This window comes from Pipistrellus hanaki (assembly GCF_964339955.1).
Source record: "Pipistrellus hanaki genome assembly, chromosome: 2".
NCBI classification, from domain to species: domain Eukaryota; kingdom Metazoa; phylum Chordata; class Mammalia; order Chiroptera; family Vespertilionidae; genus Pipistrellus; species Pipistrellus hanaki.
The window spans coordinates 40,184,428-40,208,953 of record NC_140504.1 but is presented as its reverse complement, the minus strand read 5'-3'; the positions used below and the strand labels follow the sequence as shown (position 1 = coordinate 40,208,953).

The 24,526-nt window shown below is 47.8% G+C and overlaps 2 protein-coding genes across 5 annotated transcripts in view; one reads left to right on the top strand and one right to left on the bottom strand.

The window, feature by feature from the left end:
* IGF2BP2 (insulin like growth factor 2 mRNA binding protein 2) overlaps positions 1 to 6,859 on the top strand; it is a 137,128-nt gene extending 130,269 nt beyond the window's left edge. For all 3 annotated transcript variants that reach the window (XM_084872539.1, XM_084872537.1, XM_084872538.1), the window contains 4 exons: positions 2,891 to 2,965; positions 3,085 to 3,216; positions 4,812 to 4,925; positions 6,739 to 6,859. In XM_084872539.1, the coding sequence (XP_084728665.1) occupies positions 2,891 to 2,965; positions 3,085 to 3,216; positions 4,812 to 4,925; positions 6,739 to 6,831 (414 nt within the window). In that variant the 3' untranslated portion in view covers positions 6,832 to 6,859. The remainder of the gene's footprint in view (positions 1 to 2,890; positions 2,966 to 3,084; positions 3,217 to 4,811; positions 4,926 to 6,738) is intronic.
* An 11,942-nt stretch (positions 6,860 to 18,801) lies between these two features.
* SENP2 (SUMO specific peptidase 2) overlaps positions 18,802 to 24,526 on the bottom strand; it is a 32,500-nt gene continuing 26,775 nt past the window's right edge. For both annotated transcript variants that reach the window (XM_084873497.1, XM_084873498.1), the window contains 3 exons: positions 23,397 to 23,481; positions 21,413 to 21,508; positions 18,802 to 20,118 (listed from right to left, as the gene is read on the bottom strand). In XM_084873497.1, coding sequence (XP_084729623.1) covers positions 20,056 to 20,118; positions 21,413 to 21,508; positions 23,397 to 23,481 — 244 coding nt within the window. In that variant the 3' untranslated portion in view covers positions 18,802 to 20,055. The remainder of the gene's footprint in view (positions 20,119 to 21,412; positions 21,509 to 23,396; positions 23,482 to 24,526) is intronic.

Here is a 24,526-nt window from a genome sequence, read left to right as displayed (position 1 = left end):
GGAGAGAAGGAGAATGAGAATGCCTGCGCTCTCCCTGAGCAGAGCTGGGTCTCTCCCTCAGCGAGGGTGCAGCAGCGAAAAACCAAGGCAAAACCTCTGGGTCGGGCAGAACAAACACTGCAGCGAGGGCATTAAGGAATTTGTGTAGGGAAATCCTTTCCCCTCCCAGGCCTCGTTTACCCGACCCATGGACCTGGGAAGTAGACAGGACCCCTTTGGGGGGCGGGGGGGGAGGGTAGGAGGGGGGGAAACACAGTGGTGTATCACATGAGGGGCGTGGCACCAGCAGGTGTGCTGCAGGGAGACCCGCCCCAGGCTGTGCTGGCCCCGCCCCCTGAGCAGGTGTGGGAGACACAGGGCTGGCTGCACCCCCAGGCCCTTCCCCGGGGTTCAGCCCTGTGGTCCGAGATCCCATGCTGGAGACAGTGACAGGATTTTCAACTAAAAAGGACCTGAGGGTCATCTCATCAAATCCTCCTTTTTCCCCCTAAGGGAGCGTTGGAGGTAGAGGCAGCCAAGGCCGGCAGGGACAGGACTGGCTCTTGGGTGTAAATTTTGAGCATTTTACGGGGGCCAATTGCAGAAGTTAGAAACTGGGACCCAGGTATTAACGAAGGCTGCAAAGCTAAAGAATGTGAGTGCCGCCCTAGCCTGTGTAGCTCAGTGGATAGCGTTGGCCTGAGGACTGAAGTTGCCCTGGGTTCAATCCTGGTCAAGGGCACATGCCCCGGTTGTGAGCTCGATCCCCAGTAAGGGGGGGAGGGGTGTGTGTGCAGGAGGCAGCCGATCAATGATTCTCTCTCATCATAGATGTTTCTCTCTCTCCCTCTCCCTTCCTCTCTGAAATCAATAAAATATTTTTTTTTTACAAAAAGAAAGAATGTAAATGCCAAGATTTGACCAGGTGACGCTATTTTTCTGGCCCAGTGTTTTTCCGTATATCCACCTGAGTGCTAGGCCGAATCCCTCCCAGCAGTCCCCTTGGGCCTCACCCACAGCCTCTCTGCGCCCGGGAGCGGAGCGGTGGCCTCTGTGAGGGGCGGACCGGGCGGCCCGCGGACAGGACAGGCTGCAGCCTGGCAGCCTGCAGATGCTCCTGCTGGGCCAGCAGCCCGCTCCCTCCCCAGCCCTGCCTCTCTCCGGAGCGGAGAGGAGAGAAAATCAGGGAAGCCACGTGTCTGTGAGAGAAACTGCCCGCTTTTCCAAATTGGCCTGGGCTTCGCTAGATCGCCTTTACCCCGAAAGAAAGTGTCTGTCTCTGGAGCAAGTCCTCACGCCAGAGAAGCCCCGTCCGGCCTCCCCAGTCCCCCGGAGTCCACCCGGGGGGAGAGCTTCCCACTGCTAAGGTGACCAGATCGTCCTGCTTTTGGCCGGACAGTCCTGACTTTCAACAATTTTTCCCGCGTCCCGCGGCGATTTAAAAAAAGTCCCAATAGCTGAAACCGGTTTGGCTCAGTGGTAGAGCATCGGTCTGCGGACTGAAAGGTCCCAGGATCGATTCTGGTAAAGGGCATGTACCTTGGTTGCGGGCACATCCCCGGTAGGGGGTGTGCAAGAGGCAGCTGGTCGATGTTTCTCTCTCATCGACGTTTCTAGCTCTCTATCCCTCTCCCTTCCTCTCTGTAAAAAATCAATAAAATATATATATAAAAAAAAAAGTCCCGATATTTGGAAAGAATCTTTCTAATCTTTCCAATCTTTAAAAAAATCGGGACTTTTTTAAAACGCCGCGGGACGCGGGAAAAATTGTTGAAAATCAGGACTGTCCGGCCAAAAGCGGGACGATCTGGTCACCTTACACTAACCAGTCCCCGGAAAGGATGGGTGGAGCTGAGGTTGGGGGGGGGGGGTTCTGGTTACAGGCCTGAGCCAGCTCCCACTGCTTCGCTGCACAGCACCAGGTCCGCGGGCTTCAGGACGCCGCACAGAACCCGGGCGGGCGGCAGGGCCAGCCGGGGACCCCCAGGCCCTGGTCCTGCCGCAGCCCCGGCGCCCTGTGACCTTGGCCGCCCCCTCGCTTGTCTGGGGCCCCTGTGCTTCCGTCATAAAGGGAGGTCTTTACTCCCGGCCCTCCAGAGGGGCCTGCAGGACGCCCTCCCGCAACCCCTGGTCCGGGCTGGCGACTGCCGGGCCGTGGAGGGGTGGGAGTTCCCCCCAGAATCGGAGCGAGGCAGGCACGAGCCACTGGGAAGCGGACGGGCCAGCAGACCCGATTTGTCGGCTGTCGCGTGCAGCAGCTGCCTCCGGGCGCCGAAACTTAGCACCACGGTTACTTTCCTGCAAGCCGGCTCCAGGTAGAGGCCTCTGTGGACCAGTCCTTCCTCCCCTCTGGGCCGTGGGTCCATTGGCACCGTCTGTCCCTCCCTTTTCCTAGAGCTTTTGTGTTTTTGTTTTTTTTGTTGTTGTTTTTAAAAAAATATATTTTATTGATTTTTTACAGAGAGGAAGGGAGAGAGATAGAGAGCTAGAAACATTGATGAGAGAGAAACATGGACCAGCTGCCTCTTGCACACCCCCCACCGGGGATGTGCCCACAACCAATGTACATGCCCTTGACTGGAATCGGACCCGGGACCCTTCAGTCCGCAGATCGACGCTCTACCACTGAGCCAAATAGGTTTCGGCTTCCTAGAGCTTTTGATGCCCTTGGTGACAGGCCAGGCTCACAGATGGCTCGGGGCAGGAGCAGGCAATGCCTACTGGCCTGCTGCCAACTCTCCCTGAGCGGCCAGACACCCAGGGACGTCCTGTGCCCCGGAGCAGAGGCAGGGGGGGACGGAACGCGGGTGGGGGCCCTGGAATCCCTTGCTGGCGTGCATGCCGTCCACGGAGACGAGAGAGGGGCCGGGCCGGGGCCGCAGCCAAGCCTTGTCCTTTCCCGGCACCGCAGATCGCCCCGGCGGAAGGCCCAGACGTCAGCGAGAGGATGGTCATCATCACCGGCCCGCCGGAAGCCCAGTTCAAGGTCGGTGCGGTCCTGGGAGGGGGCGGGAGCGGCCCCCCACGCGTGTGCACGGCTCCCAGGGCGGGTGTGCAGCCACAGGGCCGACAGTGCGACCCGCCCGTCCTGTCTCGCCCTCTCAGGCTCAGGGGCGGATCTTCGGGAAACTGAAGGAAGAGAACTTCTTCAACCCCAAAGAGGAGGTGAAGCTGGAGGCCCACATCAGAGTGCCCTCTTCCACCGCCGGCCGGGTGATCGGCAAGGGCGGCAAGACCGTGAGTGTGCTCAGCGCTGCCTGCACCGCGGCCGGCTCCCCTCCGGCCGGCCGTGGGCTCTGCAAGGACCACATGGAATGAGAGCGGCACTCGGAGCCGAGGGCCCCCGCCCGTGGTGCTGCTGGAGCCCAGTGCGTGTGCCCAGACCAGCGGGGTCCTGTGCCCAGGAGCTCCGCCTCGGGACCTGCCGGGGAATGGTCCCCACCCCCTGAGCACGGAGGGCCTCCTGCCTCGCTGTGACCACCCGCAGCAGCAGGAAACTGACAGGGAGGAGAGTCCCACCCCGCACACACCCCTCTGGCTGACAGCCTGGAGTGTCCTACACTCTCTCTACTCTTCAAACTGCCCCCAGAGGCCCGGATGCTCCCCCCTGCAGATTCTGTCTTCCCCGTTATTTCCCAAACCTGGCCGTCTGGTCTGCAGCGGGGAGTAGTTTGGCAGCAGGGTGGTGGGTGAGAATATTTTATAATAAAATATTCAGGGTTTTAAGTCTGAAGGTGGCGTTACCACAATGCAATTTGAAAAGCCACAGAGAGTGAACTCTGCAGCCTTTAGACATGAACCGTCCGCCAGGCCCGGGTGTGCTCCAGAGCACAAGCTACCCACCTGGAGGGGACGTGGCCCCTGGATGTCCCCGAGAGCCTGTACTGGCCGAGTGCCCTGCAAGCTGGCGGGGATCCGAGATGCCGCTGTGGGCATGAGTGTGTGTGTGCGCGCGTGTGCGTGTGCACGCGTGTGCGTGTGTGAGTGTGTGTGAGTGCACTCTGTTTTCTTTAGATAAAAACTCTTCAAGGAATCACAGCCAAGTTCTAGATAGAATGAGTTACCTTCAGGCAAAAGAGTGAAGCCATGTGGCATGCGTGTTGCTCCCCACATCCAGGGACACACGCCAAGCTCAAGGCGAGTTGGCGTGCAGTGGGCTAACGGAAGCAGAGGAGACCACAAGCGTGTAGAATCTTGGTCCTTCAAGGTCCTATTTGTCACTTTAGAACCAGTCACTGAGTTCTGTGTGCACCCCTTTCCCCCGTCAGCTGTCTGTCCCACGTGTGCGTGCTCAGCTCCGTACAGGGCCGAGGCCACTGCGCAAACCCTCAGGAGCTGGTGCTGCCGTGTTGGCGAGGCCCCTGCAGGAGGTGGGGCTGAGATGAGGCGGGGCCCACGGCCTGGAGGCCTCACTTGGAGGTGGGCCTGGCCGCCTGGCAGGGAGAGCACAGTCACCCAGGGAGGAACGGCGTGAGCAAGCCTCCGAGGCAGGAACGAGAAGGAAGGGTACCCTCCTCAGCTGTCAGCCGTGATTCCATCCCTGGGTTATTGGGAGCCGGGGGGGGGGGGGGGGGGGGCAAGGAGTGTGGGCGGGGACCACTCTGGCGGGAACTGCAGAATGGAAATTCAGCCCCAGGGGGCAGCTCCATGGACTCAGGGGATGGACTCCCTGTCCCCGTCCTGGAGCCTCCCGGGGCCCCAACCAGCAGGGCCCCAGGTGCCCAGGCCGGGGAAGGCCCGGGAGGGTGCCAGGCTGCAGGGAAGGTGGGCACCTCCACCTCCTTGCACTCCCCCCCTCCCCGTCCCCCCTGAGCCCACCTCTCCCTGCCCAGGTGAACGAACTGCAGAACCTAACCAGCGCAGAAGTCATCGTGCCTCGCGACCAGACGCCGGATGAGAACGAGGAAGTGATCGTCAGGATTATCGGGCATTTCTTTGCCAGCCAGGTACCCGCTGTGCGGGTGTGGTCCTTCTCGCCAGGCTCTTTTCAACTCTGACTAAGCGAGTGGTGGCCCCTCAGGTGGCCCCGCCCCCGGGGAGGAGCCTCTCCCTGCCCCTCTGGCACCACCGCAGGGCACGGGCTTCCACCTCTCACCACCCTGCCCCGGCGGGCCCCAGGACCTGGGGGTAGGACTCTGGAGCCAAGCCAAGCACCTTTCAAGCCCCGAAATGCTCAAGTGTGAGAACTGGGCTCCCCGCGCCCTCGGGCTCAGCTGGCAGCCTTCCTTCCTCTGCGGGGAGGCACCCCCGAAGGGCCCGCCCTTAGGGTTCCCGACGGCACCCTGAGAACCGTCCTGGGTGCCAATTCAGGGTTCAGTGCTCCTTACAGCAGGCTCTCATAGCTCTTACCTCTTCTTTCCCAAGTCATTACCACCACCGCCACCACCACCACCACCACCACCCCACCCCCAGGACACAGAGCCTCTCAAACACAGCTGCTTCTCTTTCATTCGGAAGGGCCAGCTCTTTTTTTTTTTTTTTTTTTTTAATATATTTTTATTGATTTTGTACAGAGAGGAAGGGAGAGAGATAGAGAGTTAAAACATCGATGAGAGAGAGTCATCGACCAGCTGCCTCTTGCACACCCCCTACTGGGGATATGCCCGCAACCATAGTACATGCCCTTGACCGGAATCGAACCCGGGACCCTTCAGTCCCCAAGCCGATGCTCTATCCATTGAGCCAAACCGGTCTCAGCGGAAGGGCCAGCTCTTTTTGATGCTTTTGGTTGGCTGGGTTTTGGGATCGAGCCATCTCCGTCCTTGTGTTAAGCCCACAAAGGCAGTCTAAGCTAAGCTGACATCCAAGGTGTGTCTGAGCAGCCAGCCAACTCTCCCAAGGCTTTGCCTCAAAAAAAAAAAAAAAAAAAAAAAATATATATATATATATATATATATATATATATATATATATATATTTCAGATAGGGAGAGAGAGATAGAAACATCCATGATGAAATGATGAAAATGGTGAGAGGGCACGTCCCTTACTGGGGAGGGAGCCTGTAACCCAGGCATGTGCCCTTGACTGGAATCGAACCCGGGACCCTTCAGTCCACAGGCCGACGCTCTGTCCGCGGAGCCATCTAGGGCTTTGTCTTTGCCCTGAGACCTGACTGTCCCTGGAGAGCACCTGCCCCTGGGGCTGCCCCACCCCAGAGCCCCCAGGGCCCCGGGCTGTCTGAGGGGCAGGCTCTGCAGTGGGTGGGCAGCCCTGGGAGCTGTGTGCACAGTTGGGAGGGGATGCTCTCTGACCTCTGCACCTTCCCTGGTCACACTGGCTTCTGCTTCCTGGCCTGTCTGCCCAGCAGCTAGCTCACATGTGTCAAACACAAGGCCCGCGGGCCAAATCCAGCCCGCCAGGCCTTGCAATGTGGCCCGCACCGCGCTGTCATCACTGCACTCCGCTGTCAGTTTATGACATTGTCAGTTTATGACTGTTCAGTAAACCATTCGGCCCGCGATTTAGGCTGGATTTTAGATTTTGGCCCCTTCTCTGATTGAGTTCGACACCCCTAAGCTAGCTGGAAGCTTTGGAGGTTCCACCCCCTCCTCCTTGACCCAGCAGCCTTGAGGTTGAGTGGTAGGGGGCGGGGGCGGGGGTAGGGGGCCCTCTACCCCTTTGCTTGCAGGCAGAAGAGGACCCGTAGAAAGGGTGGGGGACACTTGGCCGCGCTTAGCACCTCCTTTCCCCAAGGCTCACCCCCAGGCTCATCCTGAGAACGGGGCTCCTTATCTCCGCCCGCCCCCTCCCGCTGCAGACCGCCCAGCGCAAGATCAGGGAAATCGTGCACCAGGTGAAGCAGCAGGAGCAGAAGTACCCTCAGGGAGTCACCTCGCCCCGCAGCAAGTGAGGCTCCCGCAGGCACCAGCGAAACAACGGATGAATGTAGCCCTTCCAACACCTGCCAGAACGAGACCAAACACAGCCAGCCGGAGCGGGAGCAAACCAAAGACCATCCTGAGGAACGAGACGGCTGTGGAGGCACAGGGCTCTCTCTGCAGAGGCCCCGAGGACCTGGGGGCCAGGAGGTGGGGGGGCGGGAGGCCAGCGGCTCCCGGCCCGGCCCCCCACCTCCCCGGGCCCCTGCAGGCCGCCCAGCCGCCCGCCTCCCCGCCCGCTCGGATCTCTCCGTCACTCCCACCACGCTATCCCTTTTAGTTGAACTAACATAGGTGAAGGTGTTCAAAGCAAAGCAAAAAGTCACACCCTTTTTCCTTTTGTTGGAAACTTGTCTCTGTACATGTGTGTACATAGTAGAAGGGGAAAGATGTTAAGATATGTGGCCTGTGGGTTACTACCCAGGGTGCCTGCGGCGTTAATATATTTTAGAAATAATATATCAAATAACTCAACTAACTCCAACTCTTAATCAAGTATTAATTTTTTTGTCCTTTTTAAAGAGAAATCAGGCTTTTCTAGACTTTAAAGAATATACAGTCATCCTTTGGGAGGTCCCACGGCTTAGTAAGGAGCTCCAGGGCCACCCGCACACATCCACACCCAGAGGGAAATCTGGTCAGGACACTCGCGGCAGTTCCGGTCACCTGTGTACGTCAACGGAAGGGATACCGTCCGAAGAGGAAACTCTTCCCCCGTCGAGCTCACACCCATTTCTCTTCGCTTCACGGGTTTTAAACTGGTTTTTTTTTTTTGTTTGTTTGTTTTTTGCATACTGCTCTATAATTCTGTCTGTTTTTCTCCCCCCACCCCTTCCCACCCCTCCCCCATCCTTTTAGTCCCCCACCCTCTGCCTCAGTCCCACTCTCTGTGCACCCCCAGGCAAAGCAGTGCTCTGAGTATCACATCACACAGAAGGAACAAAAGCGAACACACAAACCAGCCTCCGCTCACACTTGGTTACTCAAAAGAACAACAAGAGTCAATGGTACTTGTCCTAGCTTTTCAGAAGAGGAAACAGGAACCCATCAGACCCAATCCAAACAAAGATAAACCTCTGCAAAGAAAGAATATATTTTGTCTATATTTTACATGTTGGTATATAAGCCATCCATTTTCTGCAAAATGATTTCTTCCTTTTGGAAAAAAAAAATGTGGAAGAGAAAATAGCAATTTACATGAGGTCGTTGGCCCAGGGCGTTAAATTTACAGATTTTTTTTAAAAGAGAAAAACACACAAAAAAAAGCTACCTCAGGTGTTTTTTACCTCAGCACCTTGCTCTTGTGTTTCCCTTAGAGATTTTGTAAAACTGATAGTTGGAGCATTTTTTTTATTTTTTTAATAAAAATGAGTTGGAAAAAAAAACACGCTATCAGCTGCCAGCCTGGAGAAGGTGACCGTCCAGTGTGCACCGCCCACTGCGCTCACCTCCTGCCAGCCAGGAGCCCACGTGGCCTTCTTTTGGACAAACCTCGAAAACGTTTATTAAAAAAAGAAAGACGACCCAGAGACACAGAGAAGATGGTGGAGATGTCCTGATCTCACTAGGGTACGTGCCATTAGGGCTTTTGCGCTAAAGGATGGACATGTACTGGTTTCTGTGAACAAGCCATTGTACCATCAGACTGCAATGCCAGTTTCCTCTACTGCAAACAGTGTTCTGTGATAAAAACAAAAACAAAACAAAAAAAAAAGAAGTATATCCAGCTAACAAGATCCCGGTGTCTTGGTCTCTTATTTCGAGAAGCATTGCCTGCCCCCAGGGGTCAGCCGAGTCCCAGCTCCGAGGGGACTTGGGAAGTGGGTGGCCCGTGCCTTCAGGGCCGGCGGCTCCTCCCAGGGGGTGGCTGGGAGAAGCCAAGGGCGGTCTCCTGACCAGCAGCAGCATGTTCCGGGGAAGGTTTTTGTTGTTGTTGTTTTTAATATATTTTATTGATTTTTTACAGAGAGGAAGAAAGAGGGACAGAGAGTTAGAAACATCGATGAGAGAGAATCATCGATCAGCTGCCTCTTTCACCCCTCCCTCCCCACTGGGGATGTGCAGCTCCGGGGAAGTTTTTAGGAACGTGGGTTCTTGGGTTCCACCTTGAATCGAATTCTGGAGGTGCCCCCCCCCCGCAGTCTGTTTGAGCAGGCGCCTCCAGGTGCCTCCATTGGTGCTCAGGTTTGAGAGCCACAGAACCAGAGGGATGGGCTGAGTATCAGGCAAGGTAAGACCAGCCCTGTCCTTGATGGACTGGAAGCCTGGCCAGGGGAGGAGTTTATCTTCCTGGGGGAGCAGAGGGAGGATAATGTGCCTGACAATCCAAGGGAAGCGGTGCCTCCCTGCTCCCCAGAAACCACGCTGCACGTGTTCCAGGCGATCTGAACCGGCGGATGAAGGCAGCCCTGCTCTCTTAGAGCCGCGCTCTGCCGTAGACTGCTGGCTGCCAAAAGCCCAAACAACTCAGGAATGAAGAGTTGATACTTGACGCCAGGGGTGGTCCGTCAGGCTTTTGGGGGTGACAGTTCCAAGCCCAGCAGAGACAGGCGGAGGTGAACTGATGGGGTCCACAGTGGCCACATCCCCCTTCAACAAACTGAGGGTTCCTCACTCACTTAAAATGTGTCCTTTGCCTATGGCCCCTCCACACTCCAGATTTCCCCTTTATTTTCAATATCTGTGATGCTGATTTTAAAGTTTTTTGTGTGTGTGTAAAAGCCAGAGGTTCCTCGCTGCTGTGGTTGGCATTGGCTATGGGCAGGGACATGCTGTCCCCTCATGTGGCCATTAGAAACCCAAGTATCTGTGGCTTCATCTCCCTCCCCACTCAGGACTCAAGCCCACTGGCCTCAGAATAGGAAACGGAGCGTCGTCTGCTGGCCCGAGAGAAGCCGGGCTCCTGACAATCGGGGACATTTCCAAAAACGGTTCCCCGGGTTGAGGTGTGCATGTCAGAGGAACAGCCAGAAAGGTGGCACGCCCTTAAAGGAAGGGCTCTAAATGTGGGCCCCGGGGCTTGGTGGTGAGCCTGTCCGGATGCAGAGGAACTGGGCAGGAGAGAAGAGTCAATGCAGGAACCCTCTTGGCTCTGCTGCTCAGATTTCCTTCCTTGGGCTTTATTCAGGTGGCAAAATTAGAGGTTTAACTCCAGCTCCTAAACTTCCTGTTTCCAAAATACGTGTCTGAACATATGAAAGACAGGTGAAGTGCTAACAGATGCCCTACTTCCCATGGGACAAAGCACCCAGAAATTGTCCCAAGGCTGCAGCAATGGGCCGGGGGTGGGGGTGGGGTGGGGGTGGGGTGCTCGCAAATGGAGAGGCAGGAATGAGGGGCCAGCAGGCTTGTTCCTAGCCAAGGTGTTCTCTCAGCCCGTTTTCTGAGGGCCGGGGTGCTGGGTGGTTTGGCACGTGATGCAGACACTCCTGAGCTTCCCGAGGGCAGCTGAGCTGGAGACCATCCTTACAGGACGGGGCCCACCCCGTCTTACCTACACAAGAACAGCTGCCCTTGTGTGCCTGGTTCACCACATGAGGACTTAGACTATTTCTTTTTCTATAAATCCCAGGCTTTTCTCCTCTTGACATGACATCTTGGCATTCCAGAAAGCCCTAATTGAGCATGGTTTTATGAAAAAGTAAAATGGCAGTTGTTGAAGGGAGACTTGAGTCAATACAAAGGTTTTGAAACTCATTAGCCTCTGAGACTCGAAAAGCCCCTTCCTGCTCCTTTGGATGGAGCCCCCTGAAAACCCAAGAACCACAGTGGTTTGGGCAGTGCTAACGTCTCAGTGGATGTGTGGTAAGGAGGCCTGAACATCCCTTCTGTCCTAGTAAGTCCCCCCACTCCTCCAGCTCTGCCTCGAGAGGACTCCTCCAACATGGAGTTCTGCACAGGAAGGACGGCAGGCTGGCTGCAGAGTAGATGAGGGTTCCAGCAGAGAAGTTATAGACGTGAGAAAAGGGAGAATCAATAGAGATTAAGGGGGGGTTCAACCAAGAACCAAAGGAAACGAGTAACCACAGATAGAAGGCATCTTGACAGGATGGGCAAAGGTGGGGAAAAACACTGGACCTCGAAGGGAATCAGGGCTTCCACTTGGGATGGAAGTAACTCAGTGACTGAGGAGACAGATGTGTGGTAAGGACTGGAGTATGAAAAGCTTTTGGCATAGTCATTCCTACATCCCTGGGGAAGGAAGTAGGCAAGAGAAGCATCCCCATGGTAACAATTCTGAAAAGCCCACACGGTAGGTATTTAGAGATTAGCCTGAATTGTATATGCACCCAAATCTCATTGTCTACAGCCTGATGGAGATTTCTTTGGCCTGCTACCACTAGCAAATTCTCCTGATGTTTACTGTCAATTTTTGCTGCTGCCTTTTCTTTCAACATTCCCCTTAAGGTGCTGGTGAATTAAAATTTAAGGCTAATTTTCTATTCTAGCTCCCATCAGCCACATCCAGGTGCTGTCCTTCTAGAAGCCAGGAGTGTTACTAGCTCTCTCAGGAGGAGCTGGTATAAAGAGAAAACCTCAGAGAACAAAATTATACTCCAGGTTGGCCTCAGTGCTCCTTGTATTCTCTTGTGAAAGCACAATGCACAGATGCAAGGCAGCCTGTTCCCACGAGTGACTTTGAGGGCACTGCCTCCAACCTCAGATGTGGCTGACAGACTTAAGAACATTCCCATTTGCCTCCAATAACCTTTAGTGATCAGGACAACCAAAGACAATTATTTATTTTATTAGTTTCCTGAGATTACTGTGGCTACGACAAATTTGATGGATTAAAACAACAGAAATTTATCTTCTTACCATCCTGGAGCCCCAAGTTCAAAATCAAGGTGTCAGCTGAGCCACGTTCCCCCTGAAGGCTCTGCCAACTTGGATGGCTCCAGGCTTTCTTGGCTTGTGGCAGTAATACTCCAATCTCTGCATTCAGTCTCATCGCCTCCTCTTTCAGTTAAAAACAAATATAACCACCTCCAAACACAAGTTTGTAAAGTAACAGAGCCTGCCAGGATCACCATTACTATAACACTGGTGTCTTTCTCCAGATTTTGTTTTAGATGCATATACAGATTCCCTCCCTCCCCCGCAAAAAATGGGTATAAAATTCAGCCTTGCCTAGGCCCATTTTATTGCCTCCACTTCTGTCTCAAAACTCCCTCTGTTTTTCTCTTATTCAGCATGTAATTGCACTTAAGGCCTACTCAATAATCCAGGGTAAATTCCTTAAGATCTTTAATGACATCATTTGCCATAGAAAGTAATATTCAGTGTGGTGATTGCGGGGGAGGGAGGAAAGTGGAAGTGGGTATAGGGGGATAAATGGTGACAGGAAAATAAAGTAATATTCACAGATTAAAGGGATATGAACTTAGGTTCTCAGAGGTCACCATTCAGCCCAATGTTTATCCAGATTAGAAGACTATAATCAAGTATTTTTGAAACAGAGAATTTTGAATATCAGATGATATTACCAATTATTAATTTTGTTAGATGGTAAAAATAACATGGGCTTTTTTTTTTTTTTTTTTAAGTTAGGGAGACATTCTTAAGTATTTAGCTAGAATGACATGTCGGGATTTTGCTTTAAAATACTCCAGGCCTTCTTATCCCCTATGAATAAAAGGTGAGTCAAGATGAGCCACATTTGTCCAAATGATGTGGCTCAGTGGTTGAGCTTTGACCCATGAACCAGGAGGTCATCGTTCAATTCCCGACCAGACACATGCCTGGGTTGCAGGCTTGATCTCCCAGAGCAGCTGATCAATGATTCTCATCATTGATGTTTCTCTCCCCAATTCTCCCTTCCTTTGTCTGAAATCAATAAAAAACATTAAAAAAAAGAAAAAGAAAAAGATGAGCCATTTACTAACTGCTGGAGGGTAATGATTGTGTATGTCTTATAAAATGTAAGTCAATGGGAGAAACCAAGATGGCAGCATAGGAAAACACCTAAACTGCCTCACACAACAATTTCAAAACTACAACTAAAAGACAAAATGGACATCATCCAAAACCACAGGAATGCTGGTTGAGTGGAAATTATACAACTAGAAGTAAAGAAAAAAGCACACTGAGACTTACAGGAGCTGTGGAAGGCAGAGGTATGGAGGCACATGTGTAGAGAGGGCTAGCAACTGAGTATGTGACTGGCTTTCTCAATCGGGAGGGAGATAAAAGCTCCTGACAACTCTGAACTCCAGTTCCGGGTGACTGGAGACCCAAACTCATACGGGGAGAAACTGGACTGTCTGGCAGCAGGTGAAACTCGAGGGTGGCTTTCTCTCAGAGGTGTTTGCAGTGATGACCGTGGGATACTGAGAACCAAGGGCCTCTTAGGGCAGGGCTGATGGGAAGCCATTGCTGTTTGCCCCGCCCTGTGATCCTGCCCCACAAGGCCATAGCTGTTTGCTCCGCCATAAGGCTCCACCCCATCCAAGCTGAGTGCAGAGGCTTTTGCATATGAATGGCCTGATCCTTTGAATTTTAAACTTACAGAGGAGTCACTGAGACTCAAAACTTCCAAAAGAAGGCCCAACGCTCCACAGCAGCTTGCATTGCTTCACAGCTGGGCTTCATCTGGGCACCTCAAAAATACAAACAAACTAGAGGAATCTGCAGATCTCTCCGTAACTCCTGCTGGGTGGCCTCAGGCAGAGGCTAAATTAGCACCTCCTTGGAGATCTAAGAGCCAGTGTACCCAGGGATCAGAGTGGGACCATCCAGATTACAAGTCCTCAGATCCATAAGGGACACACTCAGAGGGCAGACTCGGTAAGCACCAAAGCCCCACTGAAACAAGTCTTGTCTCATAAGGGTGTCTCCAGCACAGTAGACACAGCTGATCCTCACAGTCAATTGGCCTAGAGGTCAATCACCCCAGTGATACCAACAACAATCAAGGCTTAACTACAACAAGACTGTGTGCACACAGCCCACAAAGGGGTGCACCAAGAGTGTCCACCTCAGGTAACTGGGGAGGCTGAGCCACTGGGCCCTATAGGACACCTAGCACACAAAGCCACTCTATCAACTCAGGGAGGCAGCCAAAATGCGGAGAAAAAGAAACAGGTCACAAATGAAAGAAATGGAGGATAGCAAATGACTGGATATAAAATTCAAAACCATAGTTATGATTTTTCAAGAATTTTCTAGAAAAGGCTGATAAATTCAGCAAGACCCTCAAGGATATGAATAAGGACCAACTAGAAATTAAGCATACACTGACTGAATTAAAAAATAATATACAAAGATCCAACAGCAGACTAGAGGATCACAAGAATCAAGTTAAAGATTTGAAATACAAAGAAGCAAAAAACAACCAACCAGAAAAGAAAAAAGAATCCAAAAATATGAAGCTAGTGTAAGGGGCTTCTGGGACAACTTCAAGCGTACCAACATCCAAATTATGGGGGTGCCAGAAGAATAGAGAGAGAAAAATACTGAAAACCTATTTGAAGAAATAATGACAGAAAACTTCCCCCATCTGGTGAAAGAAATAGACCTACAAGTCCAGGTATCACACAAAACCCCAAACAAAAGGAATCCAAAGAGGACCACACCAAGACACATCATAATTAAAATGCCAAAGGCAAAAGACAAAGAGAATATTAAAAGCAGCAAGAGAAAAACCATTAGTTACCTACAAGGGAGCACCCATACGACTGTCAGCTGATTTCTCAACAGAAACTATGCAGGCCAGATGGGAGCGGCAAGAAATATTCAAAGTGATGAACAGCAGGAACCTATAACCAAGATTACTCTACTCAGCAAAGCTATCATTCAGAATTGAAGGTCAGATAAAAAGCTTCACAGATAAGAAAAAGCTAAAGGAGTTCACCACCACCAAACCAGTATTATATGAAATGCTGCAAGGTATTCTGTAAGAAGAGAAAGAAGAAAAAGGTAAAGATAAAAATTATGAACAACCGCCGAAACCGGTTTGGCTCAGTAGATAGAGCGTCAGCCTGCGGACTGAAGGGTCCCAGGTTCGATTCTGGTCAAGGGCATGTACCTTGGTTGCAGGCACATCCCCGGTGGGGGGTGTGCAGGAGGCAGCTGGTTGATGTTTCTCTCTCATCGATGTTTCTAGCCCTCTCTCTCTCCCTTCCTCTCTGTAAAAAATCAATAAAATATATTTTAAAAATTATGAACAACAAATACACATATTTATCAACAAGTGAATCTAAAAATCTAGTGAATCAAAAAATCTTTTGAACAGAATAAACTGGTGAATATAATAGACTCAGGGGCATAGAAAGGGAGTGGTCTGACAATACTCAGGGGGAAAGAGGTGAGGGGGTGCAGGACAAGACTGGACAAAAATTATAAACCTATGGATGAGGACAATGGGACACGGGGTAAGAGCAGAGGGTGGGGTGGGAACCGGACAGAGGGCAGTATGGGGGGGAAAGAGGAATAATTGTAATAATCTGAACAATAAAATTTTATTTAAAAAATATAAGTCAATGACTATTTTTAATCTCTTGTGCCAGAATAAGTCAAAGTATCAATGGGTGTTTCCCCCCCCCCCAATTTTATTGATATACATAACTTAAGCCAGAAATCTTATTTCTAAGAATTTTTCCTAATGGCATAACCCAAATATTGTGCAGTGTGGTGTGTGCAACAATACTGGATTAAATGAATTACTTTATAGCCATACACTGAAACAATATGCTATTAAAATGTCAATATTTATTGACATGAAAATATGGTCAAGATAAATTAAATGGAGAGGGATTATATATCCATATATATCTTATCAATTCATATTTGTTAATAACAAAAATATATACATGCGCAAGCATATACAGCACACACACTACGACACATATGGAGGAGTATATGCCAAAGTCCACGATTTATACCAAAATGTTAATATGAAGTTATTAACTCTGGATGGTGAGTTTGCAAAATTCTTATTTTTTTTTTTGCTATGAACACCTAGTAGAGATACAATTAAAATGTGAGAATCACAGACTTTAGGATCACCACATGATCTTCAGAAGGCAATGTGTGTGCTTGGGGTGAGGTGGGAAGCAACACTTGCTTCCAGGATCTCTGTGCTGCCTCTCCTGACACTTTCCAAAGTGTATCCATACAAGCTCCACAGGTGTCACAGAGAAGGGCTCAGTGTCCAGGTTTTCAAATGATTAAGACATTAATTCATTCTGTTTACTATGTATCACATGGCACACACATTCATTGAGCCACAGAATCCTATATAGATCTACATCCTATATAGATTAGGACTTTTACTTAACAGACTAGAGGCCCGATGCATGGAGGTTCGTGCAAGAACGGGCCTTCCTTCCCCTGGCTGCGGGCAGCGCCTTCGCTGCGGCCGGAGCCGCCTTTCCACCTTCCCACACTGCCCAGGGGCTGGGGTGGTGCTGACCGCCTGCATCCTGCCCCACCCCCAGCTGCTCAGAGTCTGTGTATGCAAATTAACCTGCCATCTTTGTTGGGTTCATTTGCTTAGTCACTCCTGATTAGCTGGTGGGCATCACAAAGATACTGTCAATTAGCATGTTAGTCTTTCATTAGGTAGATTTTAGGAAATATCAATGTAAAACCCTAAAGGACAAGGACTATTTATACCACACATTTTCGCTGAGCTTCTGGCCTGTTTTCCTAGATTGAGTAATCTCAAAACAGCTTCATATTTATCCCATCTTTGCAGTCTCAAGCTTTACAGTTTTAAATATAATTTGCATCTTGCTGCCAGTTTATTTAGAGCAGTGTTTTTCAAACTGGATTTCCATCTACTAGACCACATGTGTCAAACACAAGGCCCACGGGCCAAATCCAGCCCGCCAGGCTTTGCAATGTGGCCCGCACCGCGCTGTCATCACTGCACTCCGCTGTCAGTTTATGACATTGCCAGTTTATGACTGTTCAGTAAACCATTCGGCCCGCGATTTAGGCTGGATTTTAGATTTTGGCCCCTTCTCTGATTGAGTTCGACACCCCTATACTAGATGGTTTAGAAATCAATTTGGAGGTCACAATGCACATTTTAAAAATATCAAGATAAAATTCAAAAGATAGCAAGAACAAGTAATGTTTATGTAAAACTTTTGTGTCCACACATACTCACATGACACACAATATGAAATACATTTATCATTGCATTGTAATAAAAAAAAGTGAAATCCAATGAATTAAAGAGATTAATTTGCCAAAACTGGTTTGGCTCAGTGGTAGAGCGTCAGCCTACGGACTGAGGGGTACCAGGTTCGATTCCAGTCAAGGGCATGTACCTTGGTTGCGGGCACATCCCCAGTAGGGGGCGTGCAAGAGGCAGCTGATTGATGACTCTCTCATCCATGTTTCTAACTCTATCTCCCTTCCTCTCTGTAAAAAATCAATAAAATATATTTTTTTAAAAAGAGAGATTAATTTATTGATAAATAAGTAAAATGAACACCTATTTCAAACACCCAAACCCTTTCCTTGTATATATTCGGTAAACTTAAATTAAAAAATTATCGAAGGAAGGAATATAGTCAGCTAGATCTCCAACTTAAAAACAAGTACCAAAAGTTGTTTAAATACTGGTTCCTTAGAGTTTTTCTTGAAGAAACTACCATAAAGAATTTAGATTCTCAATTAGTTCATAAAAGCCAATTTAAACCATGTAGCTGCACTACATTACTAATGTTATCTACCTTGTTTATTTATTGTATGAGTTTAATATACATCCTCCCCACACCCACAGCTTGGTCCCAGCACCAAGCAACTCCTCCACATGCAGCAAACATCACCACTGGGCGGGGCAAGCTGTGTCTCACAGTTTAGAGGAGGAAAAAGTAGGAAGTCTAGCAGCTTATGTCCTGGGAAACTGAGGTAGAATATGGGGCCCTCCAGACATCTTCCACCTGCCCCAAGTCTTTCCCCTCACCTGCATCCCAACTCTGGTACAAGGTCAAACATGAGAAAGACATTTGTTCATCAACTGTGGGTTTTTTTTTTTCCTATTTTAATCAATTCTTTTGAGATTGCCTAAGACCCTCAAACTGCTATAATAAAAAATATACATCATCTCACTGACTTTAATATAGTTTCAATATTGGTATGTTGATAAAAATCATTACCTTATCACCTGACTGCTTTTATCATAAATGTTTAGATATAAAAATTCTGTTACCAACAAATTTCTCTGCAACAAGATAGACATGTCAGTGCCTAGAGAAGCGTATCTCAAATTAACTTCTGGAAGTCTGGGTTATGTAGAATGCCATTCTCTAACTCTGCTCCTACCAATTTCATTATGTCCTGGGAAATAGCTGCTCTATGAAGGCCCTCAGATGCTTGGAATGTAATACAAATACATTAAACCCCCCTACCCACGCCTCAGTCATATGGGCAGAACCCAGACTGCCATTCCTGACAGGATTTACCCACCCCACCCGGAACAAACACTGACCAAGGTACTATCATACATTGCCAGGTGAACTTACTAGCGCTAAGTGGGAGCCAGGTTTTCAGTATAATGCTACCCAGTCAATCTCTTTCTCGGCTGTGCCAGCGGCTCGATCCCGGTGCTCACTGGCTACAATCCAGCAACCCCGAGGAAGGAACCGAAGCTGCAGGAAGGGTTCTGTGCAGCCTGAGCTTGAGGGAGATGTGGCACAGCTGGCTCTTTCTTGAATCACCGCCAAAGCACACGTCCTCTGGTTTGCCCAGCAAGTAGCCCCAACAGTTTAATCCACATCACAAGCCCCAGGTCCCACACCTAGACGTTCCCGTCTCAGGGACACTGGCTGCAACAGCGCGCCTCTGAGCAGCCGGGCCCTCCGGGTGCAGACATGTTCACTCATAGCTAACACATGCCCGCATTTTCTGGCTTTACCTCTTGCTTTTGTGTACCGGGATAAGTTTGGGAGTTTAGTAGGGGAAGGGTTAGAAATCATTTCAGCATATACTTTTCAAGTTCTGCCAGGCAACCTTTTATTACATCGGAAAAGCAACACTAGGCACTAGATCTTGCAAAATATGTTTTGACCAATTCTAAACTTTCTGAAATTAAAAATGCATAACCACTGTAAAATTTTTAATGAACAAAAAAGTTAAATACAAACTTTCATATGCAAAATAGATTGTTGTAACCTCAGAGCCAAGTACTAAATTTTCTTCCACAAATTTCAGTAGGGGTGGAAGGAGGGGGTGGGGGATGTAAATCCTAATGAATACAAAACTTAATTTCAGCTTTCTATATAGAAAAAAAAACCAAAAAACTTTGAGGGAAAAATAGCTTTAAGTTGAATAGACCCTTTTGAAATAAACAGCTCAGGCCAGCCCTTACAATTCTGAGGTTTATCCTCAACCAGATCTAGGGTGCAAATGAAGATCAGGGTTTAGTTACTTCAAATCCAGTTTCAAGAGCAGCAGTCACCTCATTTCCAGAAAGGAAATCTCTCTAGATGACCATCACAGTTTTCGGAAGATGCTTAGGCAGCCAGAGTCTCTTGGCCTCAGTCCCACTTTCCGACACCTTGCCGTGCCGGTGCCGGAGTCTCTGCCTTCCTCTAAAAGGCAATCAGAGCCCCACACCCAGCACTTCTCCTGGCATTTTCAAACCTCAAAAAAAAAAAAAAAAAAAAAAAAGGACCTCCAGCTTCAAGTTGGCAGTTACTGCTCCAAGGTCAGAGAAGTCAATTATCACTTCCTTCCTCTCACCCTCACTGCTTCCCCTCTACATCTTCAGCAGAGAATGGCAGCTTGATTAACATTCTTTTCAGAAATAAATAGTTCAAACAATTCAAAGTTAACTGTAAAAGAGCAGCAGAAAACAGCCACTGCCCATTATGTATGCAAATGAGTGAGTGAATGAATCCACGTGAACAAACACAGAAAACAACATCTCATAGAATAAAACCTGCATTTTCCACATTCACAGGGGGGGAAAAATCTTTTAAAAAAAGTATTAATTAGCGTTTGTTCCTATGTGGGTTGAATAGTCCAGGCTCTGAGCAGGCACAGTCTTACAAACAGGTCGCAAGCAGCCCTCCGCATACCAAGTCAGAACACTAGGGTGCAGGGCCTTCATGCATGTCTGACAGCTCAGTACCTGTGAGAACAGGCGGTGCAGGGACTTTTAAACCCACAATGCATGAGGTATATGAAAACGTTCGTCCATGAAAGAACCACCAGCAGCTAAGGGACTGGGCCGGGCATTCTCACAGCAACTGTTGATGAAGGATTTCCCACACCATCTTTTTCCGGAAGAGAGGCATCTGGTGCTGCAAAGAATCCACCAACAGCATATTCATTAATTCGCTTGCACAGCATCAACAACTTTTAAGTGCAATCATGCAAATAAAGTAAGGTGCCATGTCCATTAGGTATGCCTTAACTTTTTTACATTCTGATACAGACTCATGAAGCCACGGAAAAGGAGGTCTATAATGTTTATTATTATATGTTTCATTAGTATTTTTACATGTTAAGGAAAATATGCAGAATTATACAGTAAAGTCCAACAACCTCATAACAGAAACATGTACCAAAAATGGGAATATCCAAGAAGTGGCACAATAGATCACTTTTTCTACTTATATCTTTTTCTCAAAACATTCTCAAACTATTCTGCTCTCTCTCTGAGAAAAACTTGAACTCTATTTAAGTAATAAATAGATTTGGCAGATTTCTTTCTGCTCTACCAAATGTTGTGCATTGCCAATACTGTTCAAATAGCAACTTCTCCCCTTTGAATCTCATGTCATTAGGCTCAGAATAACCACTTATTTAAAAGAATCAAAAAATGAGATTCTTGCCGAAACCGGTTTGGCTCAATGGATAGAGCGTCCGACTGCGGACTGAAAGGCCCCGGGTTCGATTCCAATCAAGGGCATGTACCTTGGTTGTGGGCACATCCCCAGTAGGGGGTGTGCAAGAGGCAGCTGATCAATGATTTTCTCTCATTGATGTTTCTAACTCTCTGGGGATCGAGCCTGCAACCCAGGCATGGGCCCTTGACCGAATCGAACCCGGGACTTTTCAGTCCACAGGCTGACGCTCTATCCACTGAGCCAAACCGGCTAGGGCAAGAAAAATATTTTTAAAGGGGGTTTTCTTCAGTTGTAAAAAGGCTGAGAATCCACTATTACAAACACAAATTCTCGTTTCCAACATATTTTAATTTTCACTCAAATACAGAGCTTGGGGAACCAATAATAACTAGACTAGAAGGGAAAAGCAGAATTCATAATTACAGCTTAGACCTGTGGCTTACAAGGCCTGATTTCCCCTTGCAGTTACCTATTCTTACCTGCCTCCTTCAGCTAAAAATATCAGTCACATTCAGAAACCAGTGAACACTGGAGGTGAAAGACAGCATACTGACCCCATGATCATGAAGACTAGGAAAAACCTGAGGGCAGATGCAGTAACAAACCCTCATATTAGCAAGAGTAGGGCTAAACTGACAGCAGCACAGCTACCATTATTAAGATCTTAATGTGCACCAGGTGCTGCCAACGCGATCTAAGTTTATCTTGTTTAGTAACAAGGGGATGGGGAAGAGTCTTCACTCACCTGAGTAAATGTGATGGGTTTGTCCCTAGACATATAATCTGCATATTTACAAGTAAACATTCCACAATCACTCCCATTCAACTGTTGAGGAATCTCCTAAAATTACAAAAAAAAAAAAAAAAAAGAGGAAGGGAAGAAGAGGTAAAATTTCATCAAATACAGACTCCTTTGACTTTTTCTAAATATTACTGTGGATAAACATTATAAAGGTAAATATTAAACATATACAAAATAGACACATATACATACACACACAAATTAGTCTTTACGTGGCATTAAAATCCTAACCATGGCATGGAGTTTGTGACCCCATAGAAAATATTTTTCAGAAGCAAACAGAAAAAGGAAAGAGAAAGTTCCATCTCAGCTTTCATATGAAGAAACCAAACTGAAAGAAGAAATTCTAGTCTGAATTATTTCAGAAATTTATAAATTCTGAAAAGAGCTAAGTGTGACTCAATCAAAATATGTCTACAAGACAACTAATTTACTTCAATATTGTAAGAGTTAAGCTTCTCCCTAGAGGAGAATAAGACAACTGCTCTGGACCCACACAGCTGCAAGCAGGGGAGGATTAAAAAAAGCTCTCATAGGCTCTAACCAATTAAGAAACCTTACCTTGCTTCTCAGTTCTGTGCCGAGGCAAAAGGGTATCATAACCCCAGGTGAGGTAGTGAACACACATTCCCCAGCCTCGTTGCACTAATATGGGCCAGCCCCTCACACACTTTGGCTTTGTTATAATGAGCAAAAGGGAATAAGAGCATAAGAGAGTCTGATTCCACTGCTGGAAAACATACTAGATGAAAACAGCTCAATTTTTAGTCAAGGAAATCCAGATGATTATTGTGGAAAATTTGTTTAAACATGCACACCACACATACATATGGTAGGTACTTCTCACTTTTCTTTCAAACCCAGCATCTTTTACAGACTGGTAAGAACTATAGTTGTCAATTCTATACAACAAAAGGCCAATATACAAATTGACTGAACAGTGGAATGACTGGTCACTGTGATACACACTGACTACCAGAAGGCAGACACTTAACGCAGGAGCTGCCCCCTGGTAGTCAGTGCGCTCCCACAGGAGGAGCACCGCTCAGCAAGAAGCCCGGGTCATGGCTGGTGAGCACAGAGCCTCTCTCACCTCTGTGGCAATGCTAAGGATGTCGGACTGCTGGCTTAGGCCCACTCCCCTGGATGTCAGTTGGGCATACCCCAAGGGCTTCTGGACTGTGAGAGGGCACAGGAAGAGCTGAGGAACCCCTGCTCCCCTCCCCCAGCATGCAAATTTCATGCACCTGGACTCTAGTATACAAATAAAGAGAACTTGTTTTCTTTGTTACATTTCCCAGAACACAGTCATCATCCTAACAGACTTCTTATATCTGTGCTCTCCTCAGGAAAATTTAAAGTTTTCCTTTCTAATTATTCAACTTAGAAATGAAAATGGTTTTGGCCTGGTAGACACAGGCTAGGGCTAAAACTGAATTAATGTACTTTACTTTAAAATGAAGCCATTAGGGCTCAAAGATGTATACCTTTTTCAACCCTGAATGAGATTCAAATCTGGCAAGACCCAAACACGTTCACAAATAGCATACATGGGACCCTGAGAACTAAATATACAAAATGTCCAAATAAGTTTTGAACAAGAACTTCAAATTTTCATTAGGGCCTACCAAGAAAAGTAGCTGACCTGAATTTTTACTGAGATTTTTCTTTTGTCTTCAATTTTTCGAGAGATATGAGCATGCACCTAACATTTATAATTTAAGCAAGAAGATAAATCTAAGCAGCAAACATCTTGGTTAAAAAGATTAAGAAGTAGATCATTCTTAAGATGTACATATACTTCAGGAGAATGCATGCTTGCGGGTGAGTGTGAGGGGAGGGAGGGAGGGAGGAGATCAAGCATAAGTAATATGCCTCTGACAGAAAGTGCAAAGAAGTATTTGAAATACAGATGCTCAACACTTACATGTGGCTTCAGGCTATAGTGCGTCCACTCTAAAAGATTCAGATCAACGTTTCTTTTGGTCTTACTTTCATCCTGCAAATACTGACTAAAAAACAAGAAACAATGGATTGATGAACCCCTTAAAGACAACTTGGAGTTCTTTTCTGCTTACAAAAATTGTACATGCTTAATTTCTAAAAGTTAAAACATATAAATGTAAAATCCATAATAACCACTTCAGAACTATTATTAATAGTTTGCTGTGGCTGGCTGGTATGGCTCAGTGGTTGAGCATCCACCCATGCATGAAGAGGTTTGTTCTACACACCAAAAGGGTTTCAGGTTTGATCCCTGGTTGGGGCGCATCCAGAAAGCTACTCATCTGTTTCTCTCTTACACTGATGCTTCTCTCTTTCTCTCTCCCCGCACCCCTACGTTTCTCTTTCTCTCTCCCCTTCTCTCTCTCAAATAAAAAACAACATACATTTTATTCTATTAAAAAATGGACTTCGTTTTATAACCTTTTTTCTCACTTAAAGACAGATATAAAACAAAACAACTGGCTTGGACTTTTAAAAAAAGATACAAAGCCAATCTCAATTAAAAAAAAAAAAGGGCAGGAATACTATTCTAAATTAAAGGTGACTAAAGACATAAAATACATGCATGAACCCTAACTGGTTTTCTGGATAAGGAAATAAAACCAGAACATGGACCACATACTACATTAAAAAACGTTTTTATTAATTTTAGAGAGGAAGGGAGAGCGAGAGAGAAACACCAATGATGAGAATCATTGATCTGCTGCCTCCTGCATACCCCCCCACTGGGGATCGAGCCTGAAACCCGGGCATGTGCCCTGACAGGGAATCAAACTGTGACCTCTTGGTTCACAGGTCGATGTTCAACCACTGAGCCATACTAGCCGGGCATCATTCAAAATAATGTATCCCAAATAAATCTAATTCAAATCCCAGGATTTTAATAAAATATATTTTACATTATAACACAAGACGAATTTGCTTTCAATGATGCTACTAAACAAGACTTCTCAGTTAAGATCAGATATTAGGTTATTTTTAAACAAAACAGTGGGTTCAAGTTAGGTCCTGAACACCTGGGAAGATAGCCTTGACTACACATTAGACTAT